This window comes from Gopherus flavomarginatus, chromosome 2 (genome assembly GCF_025201925.1).
Source record: "Gopherus flavomarginatus isolate rGopFla2 chromosome 2, rGopFla2.mat.asm, whole genome shotgun sequence".
NCBI classification, from domain to species: Eukaryota; Metazoa; Chordata; order Testudines; family Testudinidae; genus Gopherus; species Gopherus flavomarginatus.
Window position 1 is genome coordinate 44,512,234 of NC_066618.1, and position 19,562 is coordinate 44,531,795.

Genomic DNA, 19,562 nt, shown 5'->3' on the forward strand with positions numbered 1-19,562 from the left:
ATAGTTGATGGCATGACACCAAAACATGGACTGGATCTACATTATAAGTATAGGTAGGATATATAAAAGCACTCACAAAAAACAGACAAGTAACAATAAATTTTGAAAGTGGTTCATGTTGATTCATTGTGAGATCTGGGTGGTGGCCCTCCGGGATAACAGGAGCCCCCATTAGCTGACCCTGGCTATGATTGAATTAGTCTGATCCTCTTCCTATTATTCTCTTGTTGCAGAGCATGTTACACTTAGCATTTCAGTTATTGTACAGCAGCAGAATGTCTTCAAAAGTATTCACATTTTCTGTTCTGTAAGAAGAACTCTAAGAATATGTAAAACATATGGTGGAATACAGACTGAGGACCCGACCCTGCAAACCCTTATGCAGATAAATAACTTCATTTTACAGATCCAGACTAACACGGCTACCCCTCTGATACTTCATTCAGATGAGTAATACCATTTGTTTCAAAGGAACTACTTTTATGAGTGAAGTTATTACATACATTTTTGCAGGATTGGATCTTAAGTGAGTACCAGACATTGTCTGATGAGAAAGTTTATAATAAGTAGAGCTGGGCAAAAAATTTTGGGATGAATAGTTAATTCACCAAAAATGCAGTTTTGTGAACAGAAAGTATTCATGAATTTGGGTCAGATTTAGCAAATAATTTCACCCAGGAAGAAAAGAACATTTTTAAAAGTCTAAATGGAAGGACATTTTGTTTCAAAATGTAGCCATATTTATTTTTTGTTTAAAAAACAAATGAAACAACAGCAACAGACAAGAATTTCATTCTGGATTGTACAAAATGTGTTTTTTTACTTAAAACAAAAAAAAATCAGTTTTACATTTTAGTGAAAAAAAATGAAAAAATTCATTTCTGGTTGTCCTGGGAAAAAAATCATTTTGGATTTTGGGGGGGGGGGGCGGGGAGCATTGAACCAAAAAATCCGTTATTCACTCAGCTCTAACAATAAGTATAGCATCTATGACCGTGCTTTACTCATACTCCACTGTGGGAAAAAGATACTCACAAGTGTTTTTTGTTGACATACGCCAATCACTTATGTTTTGCTCTTATGATATGTATTATCACTAGAAACTCATGCAGGTCCACTTTGAGTTTTAGGTCTTATCAACCATTGCCATCCTTTCACTTTCTGAATCTGCATTGTTGTTTTATCCTGGTGTTGGATCACATGTACAAATGCACTAGTTGGTATAAAGTATGTGCAGTATGAGCAGAAGTGGAGATGTTGGAAATGTTTATAACCAAATATGAACGCAGATGGTTTGGGATTTCATTACAAAACCAAACCTGGAGTGCAGAGATATGTGAGTTGGAAGTGCCTAATTTTGCACAGCCCCATATGCCTTTTTACCAGCTTTGCTAAAATGACTCTGGAATATGGAAAACAGTGCTCAGCCCTTCATGATTAGTACCTCCAAAAGTTAAAGAAAGAGCAGAAAAGGGAAATTAGAATATTAAAGAGGATTTGACATAAAATGAGAAAGATTGCTGGAACTTTCATGTAGTCTCACTGAAAGTTGATTAAAGGCATAGGCAAAGACTATAAAGATGTGAAAGTTGTTAATACAAGAGAAGAAAAGGACTTCTGTCTGTAGCAGACACCATTGAAACAACGAATAAGAATCTAAAACTAACGAGGGAAAAGTTCAGGTTGGATATTAAAAATGGTGAGTTGTTGTGTTCTGTTTAGCTTATACTGTACCCATCACTTTGGTTTATGAGCACCTAGTAAAATGGGATTTGGCAAAAGAATAAACTTCTCAGTACTCATCATTAGAAGTTTAAAAAAATTAAAGACCTAGTGGGATTAGTGTGGGGTAATATACTGATTGTGGGGATTCTAAACATCCCAGAGAGTCTCTTCCAATTCTAACATGTATTACACTGTGAATATAGTCACCTTAAAGCATAAATTAACACAAAGAGCAATCAAATTGAATTAATGTAGCCATTGCAAGTATGGTTGTTTCCTGCATTCCAGAAAATAAGATTCAGTTCATGGTAGCACCATTCTAATAATATTCACCATACAGTATTTGGTGAAATTTAGTCTTTGAACATCAGTTATATCTTCTGAGGATGAAGTCCACAGAATGGCTATATTAGCAGACCTGCACTATTAATAGCAGAATTCTTATAATTTCTCTGCTGTTGGGAAAAGCAGCTATAATGTTGCCTCCTTTCTAGAAGAAGAATTGAAAAATGAAATCATTATCAGATCTAATTCACAGAAAATGAAAATTTCCATGTTGTATTCATGCTGCCCCAATATATATATTGGGAACATTCGATTTATTTGGCTTTGTTTTCCACTTAGAATTCTGGCAAATGAACAGCACATCACAGAAGTTTGTTGTAAAGCCAAGACACAAAAGGAGTAAAAGACAGGTATGTGCCCATACAATTTCTAAAGAATGTGCCACCAAACTTGGTTTGCAGCTAATAAAGGAATCTCTCCAGATAAAGTCCTATTGCTTGTGTTGTTTTAGCATGAGACCTACATAAATAAATAAAAACAGTTGCAAAGGCAGTATCTGAGTAACGTTACTGGAACCTGCTGAAGAAATCCCTTCTTAGGCATGAAGCATCTGTGTTGCATCATGCAACCACGAGCTACTGGAAATGGAATTTCAAGAGAACAAACAGATATCCCAAATCATGCTAATGTTGTCGTGCTTTGCCATGGCTTTCCCTCTTGCAAACCTCAGCTACATTCATTCTGCCATTACTGGATTGCCAAACCACAACATCTGGGGATTATGATGTTGTTACCTCTAGAATGAAATGATCTTTGTTCTTTAATTGAAGTTAGAAATACTGTACCAATTTGAAATATAGTGTTTGGTTCCTTCATTGAAAAGAAAATTGCATTTAACAAAGTAGCTGCAGGTAGTCATGTAGTTATATGAAAGGAAAGCAGGACAAATTAAAATTTACTATTATAAACTGAGAGCACCATTCTTGTTTATTATGATGAGAGGTCATTAATTGTGGACATTTATCTTAAGTTTGAAAATATAATATAAATCCTTTATATTTGGGATGAGTGTTATGACCAGGTTAAAAAACAACTATTTATTCCACAAGATTCACTAAAGTTTAGATTTTTAATGTGCTTTCAGTAGATACTCCTTGTAGCTTTTATTTTAAAAAAAGTAAATCTCCCACAGCACAATGAGCCATGTAAAATATATATGCCACTTTTAAAATTTGTTCTGATAATACAGATATGCATTTAGTGAAGCACGGTCAGAGGTTATGGTAAGGCAGATATAACATGCTTTGGAGTTTGCAAAAGTTCCTTGGTTCTCTTTAGTCTGATTTGAGACCTAGGCATGGCACAGAGATGGTGCTGGTCTGTTGGTGATGGACAAAGGTAGTGTGTCTGTATTGAGTTTTACATCTGTCAGTACCTCTGACATCATTGATCATGAAGCGTATGTATACCCAGCAATTAAATATGCACAGCTGGCCTGGATCAGCTGATCTGGGCTTGTGGAGCTCAGGCTGTAGGGCTGTAAAATTGCTGTGTAGACATTTGGGTTTGGGCTAGAGCCTGAGCTCTGGGACCCTGCAAGAGGGGAGGGTCCCAGAGCCCAGGGTCCAGACTGAGGCCAAATGTCTACACTGCAATTAAGCAGCCTCATAGCCCAAGCCCCATGAGCCTGAGTCAGCTAACATAGGCCAGCTGTGGGTGTTTAATTGCAGTGGAGGCATATCCTAAGTGATGTTGAAACATTGTGCATACAGACAGAGTTGCTCTTGATTGGCCCTGTTCTTTTCTCTTGGGAGAACTTTTAAAGTATAAGGCATACTTGGGTGGCTGCTCATCGGCCTCAAGAATATTTTCCTTTAGGATATTACAGAGATTTAGCCTGTCACCCTTCTATGCATTTGTAAACCCGCTAAGTTAAGTAGCAACATGATGTTGGTCACGGTGCTATTGGTATGCTCTCCTCTTTGGACCTAGATGGCTCGTTCATTTACTTTCTGAGAATTTGAACAAAATTAGGTGAGGGGTAGCTTAACAAGGCTCACTCTGGATAAATCTCAAGTGATGATGCTGGACTGGGGGAATAGCCAGAGGGAATAGCAGTAGGAATACCTGCTCCGTTGATTGAAGGGGGGTATTCCTGCATTTTGTAACTAAAGAATTCATTTTGGATTGACATACAAAAAGCACGGTCCCTGCGTAAAAGAGCTTGCAGTCTATATTAGTCACAGATGACATATGACAGGTAACCTAGTGCACCAGGGTAATAGGTGATGGTAAAAGCTTGGAGGGATAGAGATATTTAGGAGACATCAGGGACTTTTTCAAAAGTGCCTAAGTCTCATTGAATGTCAATGGGACTTAGGCTCCTAAGCACCTAAATCACTTTTGAAAATGAGATGTAGGATCCTAAGACACTTAGGTGCTTTTTGAAAATGTTACCCGTCAAAATTAAAAGATTTCACAAGCAATGTATGTGAGGGAAAGCCAGTGAAGGGATTTAAAGAGGGAGTGTGACACACTAGGGTACAGTCCAGACTAATGTGGAGCTGGGGTGCCCTTTACTGTGCTTTGCTGCTGTAGCTTCTCGTCTGGACTGCTCACAGCTTCCAGCATGCAAGTCACTCCCAGCTATGTCTATGTGAGTGCTGCAGCCAGCCAGCCACACCTCGGCTCTTACCAGCCTTGCTCATACAGCAGGGTCACCGCAACATGCTTAAAGTCTTAGATTTCCCCCCAGAAATGTATGTCTGGTACTGCCCAACCCTCTCCCAGACAATACAAGTTTATATAAAGTCCATTATTTCTTTAATAGAAATAAATTATACACAATTTGTCACCACAAATGGAGTCTGCCAAACACTTTAATTTAAACACACTGGATTAGATAAAACAATAAAACAAGTTTATTAACTAAAAAGAGAGAGGTTTTAGGTGAATACAAGTAATGAAGCATAAAAGTCAGAGATAGTTATAAGAAAATAAAGTTAAAATGCTACTGGTGCCTAACTTAACAATCTATATCAGATTCGAGCAAAATTTCTTACCATATGCTTTCAGCAGTCTTTCTGACCTAACCCTCTAGGTCAGGACCTCTTCTCCCAGAAACCAATGAAGTCTTCCTCTGTTGCTTCAGATGTAGAGAAAGTGATAGGAAAGGAGAGAGAGATGGGGTCTCTTGGGTGTTGGCCCCTCCTTTTTATAGTTTCAGCCTGCTTTTGAAAAACATTTACAGCTGGGTACCAGGAGGCAAAAGATCTATGTGGAAGGATGTTCCCTGCTTCTTTTTTTCACCTTGTGAGCTGCCTTTGTCTCCCCTTGCTGCTTGAAGACTGTTTCAGTGGTGGGTAAACTGTGACGTGCGGGCCACATGCAGCCCATCAAGGTAAGCTGATGCAGGCCGCAAGACATTTTGCAGAGATTGATCATCTGCAGGCATGGCCCTCCGAAGCTCCAAGTGGCCGCTGTCAAGGCTGATTCCCCACTCTGGCACTTCAAGTGCAGAAGGTGGGGGCCAGCAAGGATTTTAAAGATTAATACTGGCCACTCCAGGCTGGTATTAAACTCCCAAGGTTACAGTTTCTCTCTGACCTTGGATCGGTAGATGCTGCCACCACCCAAATGCAAAAAAACCCCTTTGAAACCAGAAAGATGCATTTGGGAATTCCTTCCTGTGTACCTTCAAGCCCTTTCACACACACCCCCTCCTGTGAAGAGCTGAGAAAGAAAAACAAAGGAAATCAGCTGTTGCCACCAGCTAATTTAACAGCATGTGCACAAACCTCTTAGGACACCAAAAATCCAATCCTGTTCTTTAAAAAAGGTAAATGTTATTAAAAACAAAAAGAAATTTAGGAATTTAGGCTTTTGCTAGATTTTAAAAAACCCACTTACAAAATTTAAACATCAAGAATAACCTTCTTGTCCAGCTGAAAGGTTACAAGCAAAACAAAAAGCATTTGGGGTTAGCACAGAGAACTCTACAAGCCAATAAGAAATAAACCTAATCGCGTCTTTCTAGACATTCCCTAATTTACGCACGTATCTGGGGTTTCAGACAAGCAATCTCCAGGTATGAGTTGATGGTTTTTCATATCTGGTTTAAGTTTCTCACAGCATAACTACTCCCTGTCCCTCTCTTTCCCGGAGAATCACAACACACAGGCAAAGGGAAGTTTTTTTTCCCAATTTTAAAAAGTTCTAGCCCTTCCATTGGCTCTTTTGGTCAGATGCCCACTCCTTTCCTTTTACCTGTGGGCTTGTTAACCCTTTCAGGTAAAGCAAGTAGAGAACAACCACCAAGAGTGATTCCATAGCCAACTGGGTGGTGTCCACCCATAGCTCTGGGTGTCCATAGCTGTGGGTGTCCACAAAAGGGAGCTATCACCCCTCTCATTTATTACAGTCATGATTCGCTGTTCCTGGCCAATGGGAGCTGTGGGAAGCGGCAGGCCACAGGGACGTGCTAGCCATCACTTCCTGCAGCTCCCATTGGCCAGGAATGGTGAACCGTGGCCACTAGCAGCTACAGGGGCTGTGCCTGCAGATGTTCAATGTCCGCAAAATGTCTTGCAGCTCGCAATCAGCTTACCTTGATGGGCCACAGGTTGCCCACCACTGCTCTGTTTACTGCTGTCATAAACAGATAGCTAAGGGTTAATGTCTCTTTCACCTGAAGCACCTGACCAGAGGACCAATCAGGAAACCGGATTTTTTCAACGCTGGGTGGAGGGAATTTTGTGTCTGAGGTCTTTGTCTGTCTGCCTGCTTTCTCTGAGCTTTGGAGAAGTAGGTTCTGCTTTCTAATCTTCTGTTTCTAAGTGTAAGGACAAAGAGATCAGATAGTAAGTTATATGGTTTCTTTTCTTTGGTATTTGCATGAATATAAGTGCTGGAGTGCTTTGATTTGTATTCTTTTTGAATAAGGCTGTTTATTCAATATTCTTTTAAGCAATTAACCCTGTATTTTGTCACCTTAATACAGAGAGACCATTTGTATGTATTTTTCTTTCTTTTTTATATAAAGCTTTCTTTTAAGACCTGTTGGAGTTTTCTTTTCTGGGAAATTTCAGGAAAATTGAGTCTGTACTCACCAGGGAATTGGTGGGAGAAAGAAATCAGGGGGAGATCTGTGTGTGTTGGATTTGCTAGCCTGATTTTGCATTCCCTCTGGGTAAAGAGGAAAGTGCTTTTGTTCCCAGGACTGGGAACGGAGAGGGGGAGTCACTCTGTTTGGATTCACAGAGCTTGTGTCTGTGTATCTCCCCAGGAGCACCTGGAGGGGGGAAAGGAAAAAGGATTATTTCCCTTTGTTGTAAGACTCAAGGGATTTGGGTCTTGGGGTCCCCAGGGAAGGTTTTTCAGGGGGACCAGAGTGCCCCAAAACACTCTAATTTTTTGGGTGGTGGCAGCAAGTACCAGGTCCAAGCTGGTAACTAAGCTTGGAGGTTTTCATGCTAACCCCCATATTTTGGACGCTAAGGTCCAAATCTGGGACTAAGGTTTGACAACTGCTTAAGTGCAAATTAGGCAGAGCACACAGACCTGTTTGCCAACCTCAATTTGGAACATGTGGAAATGACACCATACAGTGGAATTTTATAACTTCACATACAGTCTTGCCACACATATTTTATCAGGACAATACTGATCACCAAATTATGAGTTTTCAAATTATACTTTACAAGACATACATTGTACAAAGATTATTACAACAGTGTGTAGGATTTGGACAGAGGGGTACATTCTGTCACAGAGTGAGAGGGTGCGAGCAGGAGCAGAAGATGATTTCAGCAGCAGCTGTTCAGAGGGAGATGAGAAGTGGGGAGACCAGTGAGGAGAAGGTGGCATTACATGACCTATTATGAGCACTAAATTCACTTAGAAATATATACTCTCATTGATACTCTGCTGTCATGATTATCTCCACGAGTATGATACATGCACAAACACATCCCAGAAAAGAAGCAAGGATTGAATGAAAAACAAGACTAAATGGCTCGAAGAAAAGATAAGCGCATATTCACTGCCAGGAAAAAGAAACAGGGAAATAAAAAAAATGAGTCACATAAATAACTTTTGTGAAATTCACTTTACATCAAATAGTGCTAGAGGGATTGTTTAACTTTTCATAAACAAGAAGCAGTTGCTCTAGATTTACAGCAACAATACCATAATTCTGCTGGGAAGACCAGGGGAAATAAAAGCATCATTTAGAAACGTGGCTGTGAATATCTGTAAACTGGAAGGAAATGTGACACTTAATTGATTGTGTATTAATGATAGTTGATTGATTTAGAATTTGAATAAGCAGTATAGCCCTTACAAAAAGGCCTTTTTTGGGGGGGGGGAAGGTAATTGTGCCATTCTGAGAGTTTGTAGCAATTCTGTGAGTTTACAACTTACCAAACACATTTTTAAAAATGTAGATATTATTTAGGCTCTCTTTCAGAAATCTAGGGTTCTTTTAGAAAGTTCTACGTTTATTTTGTAGGATTTACACCTATTCTGGAGGGAATGGGGGCAGAGGACACACTGCAGTTTATATACATTTATTATATATCTATAATTTTCCTGTTAACCCTCCAGAAATAATCTGCTGACCAGAAGTGGAGTTAAAAGATTGTCCCTTGGAAATACAGGCAGATCTAACATATGTACAAATATTCAATAGTTTTTTAATAGTTCTACAGTCAGTATAAATAACAAAAAATGGTGGAAGAATGGCAGCATTTCTAATAAATGAGAACACAGGGAAATGAATTCATGGAATCATAGAAGATTAGGGTTGGAAGAGATTTCAGGAGGTCATCTAGTCCAACCTCCTGCTCAAAGCAGGACCAACCCCAACTAAATCATCCCAGCCAGGGCTTTGTGAAGCCAGGCCTTAAAAGCCTCTGAGGATGGAGATTCCATCACCTCACTAGGTAACCCATTCCAGTGCTTTACCACCCTCCTAGTGACATAGTTTTTCCTAATATCCAACCTAAACCTCCCCCACTGCAACTTGAGACCATTGCTCCTTGTTCTATCACTTGCCACCACTGAGAACAGCCTAGCGCCATCTTCTTTGGAACCCCCTCGTCCTTCAGGTAGTTGAAGGCTGCTGTCAAATTCCACTCATTCTTCTCTTCTGCAGACTAAATAAGCCCAGTTTCCTCAGTCTCTCCTCATAAGTCATGTGCCCCAGCCCCTTAATCATTTTCATTGCCCTCTACTGGACTCTCTTCAGTTTGTCCATATCCTTTCTGTAGGTGGGGAGGGGACAAAACTGGACACACTACTCCAGATGTGGCCTCACCAGTACTGAATAGAGAGGAATAATCACTTCCCTTGATCTGCTGGCAATGCTCCTACTAATGCAGCCCAATATGCCGTTAGCCTTCTTGGCAACAAGGGCACACTGTTGACTCAAATCCAGGTTCTTGTCCACTGTAATCCTGAGGTCCTTTTCTGCTGAACTGCTGCTTAGCCAGTCCGTTCCCAGCCTGTAGCAGTGCATGGGATTCTTCGTTCCTAAGTGCAGGACTCCGCACTTGTCCTTGTTGAACCTCTTTTGACCCAATCCTCCAATTTGTCCAGGTCACTCTTGCCCCTGTCCCTACTTTCCAGTGTATCTATCAAGCTTAGTGTCATCCACAAATTTGCTGAGGATAAAATCCATCCCATCATCTAGATCATTAATGAAAATGTTGAACAAAACTGGCTCCAGAACCAACCCCTGGGGCACTCCGCTTGATATCAGCTGCCAGCTAGACATTGAGCTATTGATCACTAACCGTTGAGCCCAACGATCTAGCCAGCTTTCTATCCACCTTATAGTCCATTCATCCAATCCATACTTCTTTAACTTGCTGGCAAGAATACTGTGGAAGACCATATCAAAAGCTTTGCCCTTGTTGATGTGGCAAATTAAGATTTGTTTCCAGTTGCCCTTTAAACAGCTATTGTTTGTTAATCTTTCTGCAGGTTCATCAGATTTCACGTAAAGTTGAGGAGGAAACAAAATACATTGAGTTAATGATTGTGAATGATCATCTAATGGTAAGACTTGCGTACTTTGCTATTTGAAATACATCAATAATTTGATTGTCTTATCTGCCTTCAAGGCATAAACAATAAAGTACACCAATGATCTTATTAATACAGTTTATGTCCTAAAGGCTGATTCTGATCTCACTTATATCATTGTGTGACTCCAGTGAAGTTACTCCTGATTTTCACCAGCATAACTAAGAACAGAATTAAACCTAAAAAATGTACAGAACAAGAATTTGACACCGAGTGACCTGCTGAATATCTGACTCCAAGCTGATGGTACATTATATTTACCTATAATAACTAAACAATCCATAATGTTAGTCTGCAGTTTACTGGTGACTGTGCACAGAATCATTGTTTGTTTTTGTTTTTTTTAATGAGAATGCACCTCACTTACTTTGTTACAGTACTAAAGGCTCTTTAACCTAGCGGAGAGAGGCATAACAAGAATCTACAGGTGGAAGTTAAAGCCAGACAAGTTCAAATTAGAAATTAGGCACAATTTTTTAACAGTGATGTTCATTACCCATTGGAAAAAATTACTAAAGGGAGTTGTGGATTCGCCATCTCTTGAAGTCTTCAAATCAAGACTGAATGCATTTCTGGAAGCTATTGGTTAGTCAAATGCAAATAATAGGGGTCAATACAAGAGTAACTAAATGAAATTATCTGGTATATGTTATACAGTAGGTCAGATTAGATAATCTTATGATCCCTTCTGGCCTTAAACTCTATGGCTCTATAATAGTTATGCTTCCCTAGGCTTTTTTCAATTATGAACAGCTTCTCCTAAGCAATGCCCACATTTGCAAAGATACTCATCAAATACTAGACAGAATACACAGTCATCCTTAAATAATTTAAATAACAGAGCTTTATTCCTTTGAACCCTGTATTGGGTGAGCATAGCAATAACGTCAAGGGTGACAGTGATTTCTGTCACAACAGAAGATGGTAGTTGGTGTTCAGAATTCTCTTTATTACAGGGGCTGTGTTTGAGCCAGAAGAGCAGGAGTCATTGTCTGCTACATGATATACCCATTTGAACACTGCTGTTTCCTGTTTAAAGTTTGCACATTAATTTTCTTGTAGGGTAAAATCATTTGATAAAATGTTTGTTCATTGAATAAATACAGCGATTATTTTATTTGCCTACGCTATGAACCTGGGTACATGTTAGAGAGAAGCATTCATTATATTTTAAGCAGTACACTTTATGCTAATCCTCTTGTGTTTACAACACTATCTGAACTCTGAGCACCTAGTATCTTTTTCAGAGTCACACATTATGTTGCTGAATGTCCAAACAATTAGAATTAGATAATGTTCTAGCAAATATGTCTGTTTAACTTACCTTTTTCCTGTTTTTGCTGAGCCCACAAAAAACAGTGCCTTATAATTGCTAAATTCCTGCCCAGTTGAGTACGTACTGTTATGCCATGTCTATGCAACAGCAGCACAGCTACAATGCTGCAGCTATGCTGCTGTAGGCTGTAGTATAGGTGCTTCCTATAACAATGGAAGGGAGCGTTCTGTCACTGTAGCAAGTCCATCTCTCCAAGCAGCAGCAACTAGGACAACAGAAGTATTCTTCTGTTGACCTGGCCACAACCACACTGAGGTTTAGGTCAGCAATAGCTATGGCTTTTTTCACATCCCTGAGCGATGCAGCTATTTGATCTAACTTTTGAGTGTAGACCTGGCCTTAGTGATTTCACAGATGTGAGCAATCAGTGTTGGAATCTGCCTTTTCAGGGTAAGCAAGCTGTTCCCAGGGCTTATTGACTCTGTAGTATTTCTTGCTTAATATTCTCATTTTATATTGTACAGAATATAAATTGTCACTATGGAACTTGGACAGAACCATCAAATACTGGAGAATTCTAAATGGATGTAACTTTACCCACAGGCAGTTTGCTAGCTCTGACTCTAATTTATGATGGATGTAACACACCAATGTATCTTATGGCAGCTGGAAAGAAACTAATATATTCAACATGCTCACTGTCTGGTCAATTAGACCCAAACTTTGCATTACCGTAAATTTTATATTGCCTGGTAAAGCATAAAAATTCACATTGTTTGTTAATTTCTCTGTGATGGAGAAATGGATTTAAATTAAAAGCAAAACAAAACAAAAAAACACAACACAATTTCCCCTGTTAGGCAATCATCTAAAAACAAAGAGAGAGTGATCAGTGCTGAATCTTCAGCGGCAGTTACTTCTAGAGATGTGCTCACATAACTGGGTCATAAACAAGGAAGTAAACCAAATGTCTCCATGAGAAATTTTGGTTGGAAAATATCAGTGTTTGCTGAAAAGAACAAAAATGGTCTGAAAATACATTTTATTTCCTGTCTTTTATTATTGATTCTGAGTAATTAGCATGTATATAGAATATTTCATCTGTAGATCTTAAAGCCTTAATTTCAAAGCTAGGTAAATGGAGGTATAGGGATATTCAGGGCCTGACTTTCAGAAGGGGCTAAGCACTGTCAGAGACACTTATTTCTGTTGAACTTGTGGAAGCTCAGCACTCCTTGAAAATGAAACTGTATGTGATTTGCACAAGGTCACACAGTAAATCAATGGCAGAGCTGAGACCAGAACCCTGGACCATTGCCCTATTCTCTTCTCTAAGAAGATGTTGTAAACAGTGATGAATTAAAAACAAAAGTGAAAATGTAGATAACAGGGTCCAGTATCCTTGAAAAACTTCTCAAAACATAACTGAAAATAATGTTTAAATAACTACTATATTTGTGAGAGAAGATGGGTGAGGTAATATCTTTTATTGGACCAACTTCTGTTGGTGAAAGAGACAAGCTTCTGATCTTACATAGAAGTTGGTCCAATAAAAGATATTATGTCACCCATCTTGTCTCTCTAATGTCCTGCGACCAACATGTCTACAACAACACTGCAAACAATAATGAAAGATACAATTTTTGTAATATTTCTGCATGTTCAGTGCATGGTAACAAATTAGTTTTAGCTAAAGTAAAATATTTCTTTTTAAAAGCTCTTCTGTGGTGCAACTACCAGTACTGAGATATTTTTAGCGTTCAGTTTTTCCTAAAGGTTTTTTAAAATATTCTAAATTCAGAACTAATAACTAAAAATACAATACAAGGCCACAGCCCAGCAAAGATGTACACAGTTGTTGCCTCCTCCCCCGTAGCAGGAGAAGGGTAACCTGCTGAACTCTCTGAGCATGAGGAGTACTTGGGAAAAGGGGCCTGCAATAGGAGAAGCTGGCTATGGCCCAATAGCTGGCCTGACTTACAACCTCAGTTCCAAGGAGAAAAGCTGGGAGGACTCCCATCTTAAGGAGAGACAGAGGGACTACCTAAATTACAACCCCATGACTTCTTCCTTTCCCACGTCTGTCTTGTTCCAATTGCTGGATGCCTTAAAAAAAAAAAAGAGAGAGAGAGAGAGATGGTCCTCCTGCAGTTGGTGCTGGACCCCCCACATGCAGATTTGGGAGGGTAAATGTCTCACAGTGGTTTGTTTATGCCCTGCTGTTCAGATTTCCCTCCCTGAGAGGAGGAGGCCTCACATCCAAATTCTGGTACCCTGTGTCATGGTGGACTGCCTTCAGAGTACCCCCTTGTGGTCCTAAAAGTGCATTGCTCACAGCACCCACTTGGATTGTTCTAGTCAATTACACAGACCAGATTAGGTCAAAACACTTACCCCCTTTGTAGGTTTATTAACTCTTTCTGCAGAGTGAAACTCAATTCTGTAGTAGCTCAAGTTCTTGCCCACTCTGGGTCTGTATAAAAGTCCTGATAGGTTTTTCTCCTCCCTATTTATGAGGCCCCTCACCCTCCTTCCTGGAGCTGGGGTTGTACTTCAAATGATCAGCCTCTTTTAGGATTGTCTTGGAGTCTCCGGGAATTGAAGATTAATCTTTAATTAAAGATTATGTCATGTGATGGAGCCTCCAGGAATACGTTCAATCAAAATTGGCAACCCTACTCTCTCAAGTTACAAGTTTCTAGCTCTCCTCCTTGGAGCTGGGTTTCTTTAATGCACTTTCTAAACATTAATTAATGAATCTTCGCAACACCGTTGTGAGGAGGGAAGGTAATACCCATATCTGAACAATTTGCTAGACACAATTTCTTAACATTTCAGTCAGCGCAAAAAATAAGCAGCTTGAGCACAGCTTCTGCTGTTGATAGATTCATCTTTTGCTTTACGTTTTTCAGTCAACATTATTTTTCAGAAATACGTTTCTAACTGGTCTGTGTTTGTTTTTCAGTGTAAAAAACATAAATTATCAGTCGGCCATACGAACAGCTATGCTAAATCAGTGGTGAACATGGCAGATTTAGTAAGTATTATTCAACTAAATGTTTTTCTAAATGTGTTGTGAACCATGTGGCTGTAGTGCCGATAATTGTAGGAAATGTTATTTCACAGACATACATGATATTAATTTATGTGAAGATTGCAGATATTTATTTAGCTTCCAATACAACACGGTACTTAAGCATGTGCCTAACTTTAAATAATTCCTGTGACTTCACATACTCAAGTACCATGCTGGATTGAGGCCTGAATGAGTTTTTAAAGTACATCTTATTCAAAAAACTACCCAGTAAGGGCAATGTATTAACTACAGCTACAACCAGGAAAGTGTCTACAACTATAATGCACTAAAGTATAGGGAGAAATTGTATGTTTGTTCAGCCTTTAAGAAATATGAGTTCATATTATTTTATATGGGGCACAGGAATATAGGTAGTTGTTGGGGCTATAAATCACACAGCAGATGGCTACTGGATTTGCAATGAAACATTTCCAGGATTTGCAAATGAAAAATAGTATTCCCACTGTTGAAATCCTTTGGTCTGGTATATGATGGTTCCTGATAAGTCAATCAGTCTGAAGATAGGCACTGCTGAAGATTCTATAACAGTGGAAGTGGTCATGTCTCCCTGGTACAGATACCTGTTGCATATATCTGTTGCAGTATATAGAGCCCTGTTGTGTAAGTGAAGTATGTTGGACACTATAAAATACAGATAAACCCATAATTCTCTGAACCTAAATCTTTGAGTTATCCAGAATTCTTGTGTGGTCCTTTAGAGATTTGTATCAAATCTCTCAATTTATTCTTACAAAGGTTTTAGAGTACCAGAGATCTTTGCAAGGCTCAGATCCTGCTCTTTGCTGGTAGTCATGCAGAACTGCTTACTGGGGTGTGGTCTAAAATCTGGATTTTAGCTGTACTACTTCCTGTTTAAAAAAAAGGTAGTGAGTCTCAGGGAACGAAATGTTCATTATTACAGACGGAAGTTGTTACAAAAAAAGGGAAAAGAGCAACTATATTCTATATGATATAATATATTTGTTCATTTTGTTAATGTACTAGATATATAAAGAACAACTTAACACCAGGATAGTATTGGTTGCCATGGAAACCTGGGCTACTGATAACAAGTTCACCATATCTGAAAACCCATTGGTGACTCTACGTGAGTTTATGAAATATAGGAGAGATTTTATCAGAGAGAAAAGTGATGCGGTTCACCTTTTTTCGTACGTAACTTCGTATGCCATTTTATTACTATTTTTTCATTCCATGGGGAGTGCTTTATTATTAGTGGCTGAAACATTTCCTTTCTATGGTGTTATGCAGTGTACAGTAATCCTGACAATAGTGCGTAGGGACAGGGAGGTGGGACGGAGGTTAGAACAATGTAACTAATCATGTAACTAGACACTACTCTCATGCTAGTTTCAATATATTAAGCAGAAGCTGCATGTGCAGTGAACTCCTATTGTCTTGTGTATTTACCTGCCAACACAAATTGCCTGATTGATAGTGCATGGTACTGTGTTGCAATAGAATACTGATAGTGGCCCACTCACATCATTCGTTTATAGGAGAACATTGAAACCAATGTGGAGTTCTGCTTAAAAGCCAATGGCACAATATGTGCCAGTAGATATTACTCAGTGCCCTGCATACTGCAGGATTACTGAGATTCTCTGTTCCTTCAAAATACTTTGTTCTCAAGAGACAAGTGCACCATAAGGATCATAAGCTGAGCATCATTACTAGGAGGAATGTTTCTGTTCTTCCCTAATTCTCTGAATTGTTTTGGTAGTGTGATTAATGTAATAAAACCTAACAGAAAAGAGAAAAGGGTGATCTCTTGGTGAGAGACCAGATTGGGGCTCAGTTCTCTGCTTTGCCACAGACTTTTTGTGTGACCTTGGTCAAGTCACTTAGGGCCCAATCCCATAGACATTTAGGCATGTGCTAAATTAGTCCATCTGACTTTACATGAGTAAAGTTAAGTGTGGTGCATAACTATTTGTAGGATCAGGTTTTTAATCTTTCTATGCCTCTGTTCACCATCTGTATAACTGGGGTAAAATACTTTCTTCTTCCCACCCTTTGGATATGTCAACACTACCTGCCAGATAGGCGGGTAGTGATCGGTCTATCGGGGATCGATTTATCGTGTCTCATCTAGACATGATAAATCAATCCCGAACGTGCTCCCGTCAACTCCAAAACTCCACCAGGGTGAGAGGTGGAAGTGGAGTCAATGGGGGAGCTGCGGCCGTCGATCCTGCGCCGTGAGGATGGGAGGTAAGTCAAAATAAGATACGTCGACTTCAGCTATGCTATTCCCATAGCTGAAGTTGCGTATCTTACATCGACCCCCCACCCCAGTGTAGACCAGCCCTTTGTCTTGTCTGTTCAGATTGTAAACTCTTTGGGGGCAGGGTCTGTCTCTTACTGTGCGGCTGTAGAACACTTTATTCAGTGCGACCCCAATCTTGGTTGGAGCCTCTACATGCTACTATAATACAAATAATAATAGTAATAATAATAATAATAATTAATAATGTCTGAGAACATTAAATTCCTAGATCATCTAGAAATAGCAGATCCTACAATTACATCTTTTCAGAAGGGTTACAAACAGTGAAATTGAGGGATCAGGCTGCATGGTTGTGTGGGGACCCCATCTGTCCTTGGAATCTATGAATCTGTGAATCCCTCTTCTGTCATGGACAAGGGAAACAGGTTTGCCTACACAGCCCTCAGCATGCTCTCATGCTCTAATGCTCATGCTCTCATGCTCTCAGAGCTCTAATGAAATCTCATGCCTCAGGACTTCAGCCAGTCAAATGCAGGGGCTAAGAAGGATTTTTTCCCCTGACAAATAATTGGCCTGATGTGTTTTGGTTTTTTCCACCTTCCTCTAAAGAATCAATGGTCAGCCAAAACTGAAGATGGGACACCAGACAGGGTGGACCAGTACTCTGAGGGGGTCAAAGAATCCTTTTGGATAATGATGCCTGGCTGATGTGTCTTGCTCACATGCTCAGGGTCTAACTAAAGTGATTGGGACTGTGTGATGTAATGGCGCCTTCTGGCCTTAAACTTTATGAAAATATGAAGCTATTTTATAGGGGAGTTTCTCCCTCAAAGAATTTGCCTGTGCATGAGAACAGATGTTATTCCTCCTTAGTTTGTTTGGGGAAAGGTTTCCTCGAAAGAATTGTGAAGGCTGCTTTGGTTTTCACAGCTCTCTATTCTGTTTGTGTGCAGTCAACAGCACAGTAATTGCAACTGGCATTTGGAAATAAGAGAGGTAAATAGAGGGCTAACATAAGAAGTAAACTCTCATTTTGTTTTGTTTCTTAAAGGGGGAGTCAATTTCAGAGCAGTCGGAGTGGTGCAGCCTACATTGGTGGAATTTGTTCACTTTTGAAAGGTGGAGGTGTGAATGAAGTAAGTGTGAATATTCATACTAGCACAAATTGATGTGGTAGCCACAGTGTCTGTGTCCGCACAAGCATTTTTCTCAAAATGTCCCCCTATTGCATGACCAATACAGAACATTAATACAGTCCCACGGAATAAAGTTCAAAATAGAGGATAACGCTAAAAGGCAAACGGAATAAGTTTGCGTTTGGGTTCAGTTGAATTTCCATACTAGAGTCTGCAACTTTCTCTCCTTCACACTTGAAGCTACTCTGGTAAGAAAAAAATCTTACCTGGCCTATTCTTAAGAGTGTGTTTTGTCTTTCTTGCTGATCCATTATCCAGCTGCAGATAAATGAGTCTTCTCTGAAGTAGGGGCCATAAAACCGTTGATCTGCTTTTGCCTTAAAAATATTTTATTTTAAAATGTATAAAAGGTGTGGTTTATGTTTTCAGATTCTTGTGTCAAAACAATTATTGTTCCCATCCTGTTTTGTTTCTTTCAGTTTGGAAAGCCAGACTTACTTGCAGTGACATTGGCACAGTCGTTAGGCCACAATCTTGGCATTTTCTCAGATAAAAGAAAACTACTAACTGGTAAATTTATGTTTGTTTGTTTGTTTTTCCTTCTTTCAAGTGAAGATCTTTATACAGTGGAGGCGTTTCCTCCTTATTCCACTGGAAATTAAGAAATGAAAAGCAAGCATTTTTTTCTAAGATTGTCTAGATTGCATAGTAACGTGTGTGATTTTATGGAAGAAAGTTTGGCTAATGTGTACACATAAATTTGAGTCCTGTGCATAGTGAAAAAAGTAAATGTTTCTTTCCATATTGTATTTGGAGGAAATTAGGAATATAGTGTTTTCAGTGTTCTTTTTAAAATGAGAAACATAATATATGTTATGCAGAGATTTTAAAATTGTCAGACTCAAAGTGTGAATTTTAATTTTGTTGTTGTTAGGTGAGTGTAAGTGTGAGGACACATGGTCTGGATGTATAATGGGAGATACTGGGTAAGACATTTCTTTATAGGAACTTCCATGTTACAACATAAAGCAAATGAATCAACAAATATACCCTTCATGGTTGAGCTGAGCATCTGCTATGAAAAAGTTGTACATGATTTGGGGCAATATTAAACACTCTTTCAACAGTGAGAAAAAGAACATATTCAGTATATGAGAGATTTAAAACAGAGTCTAGGCCAAATGCTGCAAACACTTGTATTACAAACAGGCTTACAAGTTAGAATAGGAGTACTGATTTGCAAGCAGATATTTTCACCGCATGGCTCTGAATCAAGTACACTAGCAACCCCTTTCCAAGAATATGGCCATATGTTTCCCCCCATATTTTGGAAGCAGACAAAATATTGTATAATGGTCAAAAGCGACTTAAGAAATAAATAACCAACTACCCTATTTATTTGTAGTTATTATCTTCCAAGCAAGTTCTCCAAGTGTGACATTGAGGAGTATCATGAATTTTTGAACAACGGAGGTGGCGCCTGCCTCTTCAATAAACCATCCAAGGTAATTAACAGCTGATTATTGAGAAAGGGAACAGTGGTCAAGGTATACTTTACTTCTTACCTTTCCACAATCTTATACATATATTTTTGCAGCCAGAACTCTTGGAAGAAGGAAACTACCCTTTCTGGCTAAGAGTCAGAGGGTGAAATTAGCCCTGTGCGAAGGGATATGCACAAGACACACACAACATGTAATCCTTATGCTTTAACAAAACCTTGTATAG

The 19,562-nt window shown here is 39.3% G+C and overlaps 1 protein-coding gene across 12 annotated transcripts in view; it reads left to right on the forward strand.

Annotated features, from left to right (window-relative positions):
* ADAM22 (ADAM metallopeptidase domain 22) overlaps positions 1-19,562 on the forward strand; it is a 211,400-nt gene that overhangs the window by 131,355 nt on the left and 60,483 nt on the right. For all 12 annotated transcript variants that reach the window (XM_050939515.1, XM_050939517.1, XM_050939518.1 and 9 more), the window contains 8 exons: positions 2,350-2,420; positions 9,994-10,068; positions 14,337-14,408; positions 15,453-15,619; positions 17,750-17,834; positions 18,314-18,404; positions 18,769-18,820; positions 19,240-19,339. In XM_050939515.1, coding sequence (XP_050795472.1) covers positions 2,350-2,420; positions 9,994-10,068; positions 14,337-14,408; positions 15,453-15,619; positions 17,750-17,834; positions 18,314-18,404; positions 18,769-18,820; positions 19,240-19,339 — 713 coding nt within the window. The remainder of the gene's footprint in view (positions 1-2,349; positions 2,421-9,993; positions 10,069-14,336; positions 14,409-15,452; positions 15,620-17,749; positions 17,835-18,313; positions 18,405-18,768; positions 18,821-19,239; positions 19,340-19,562) is intronic.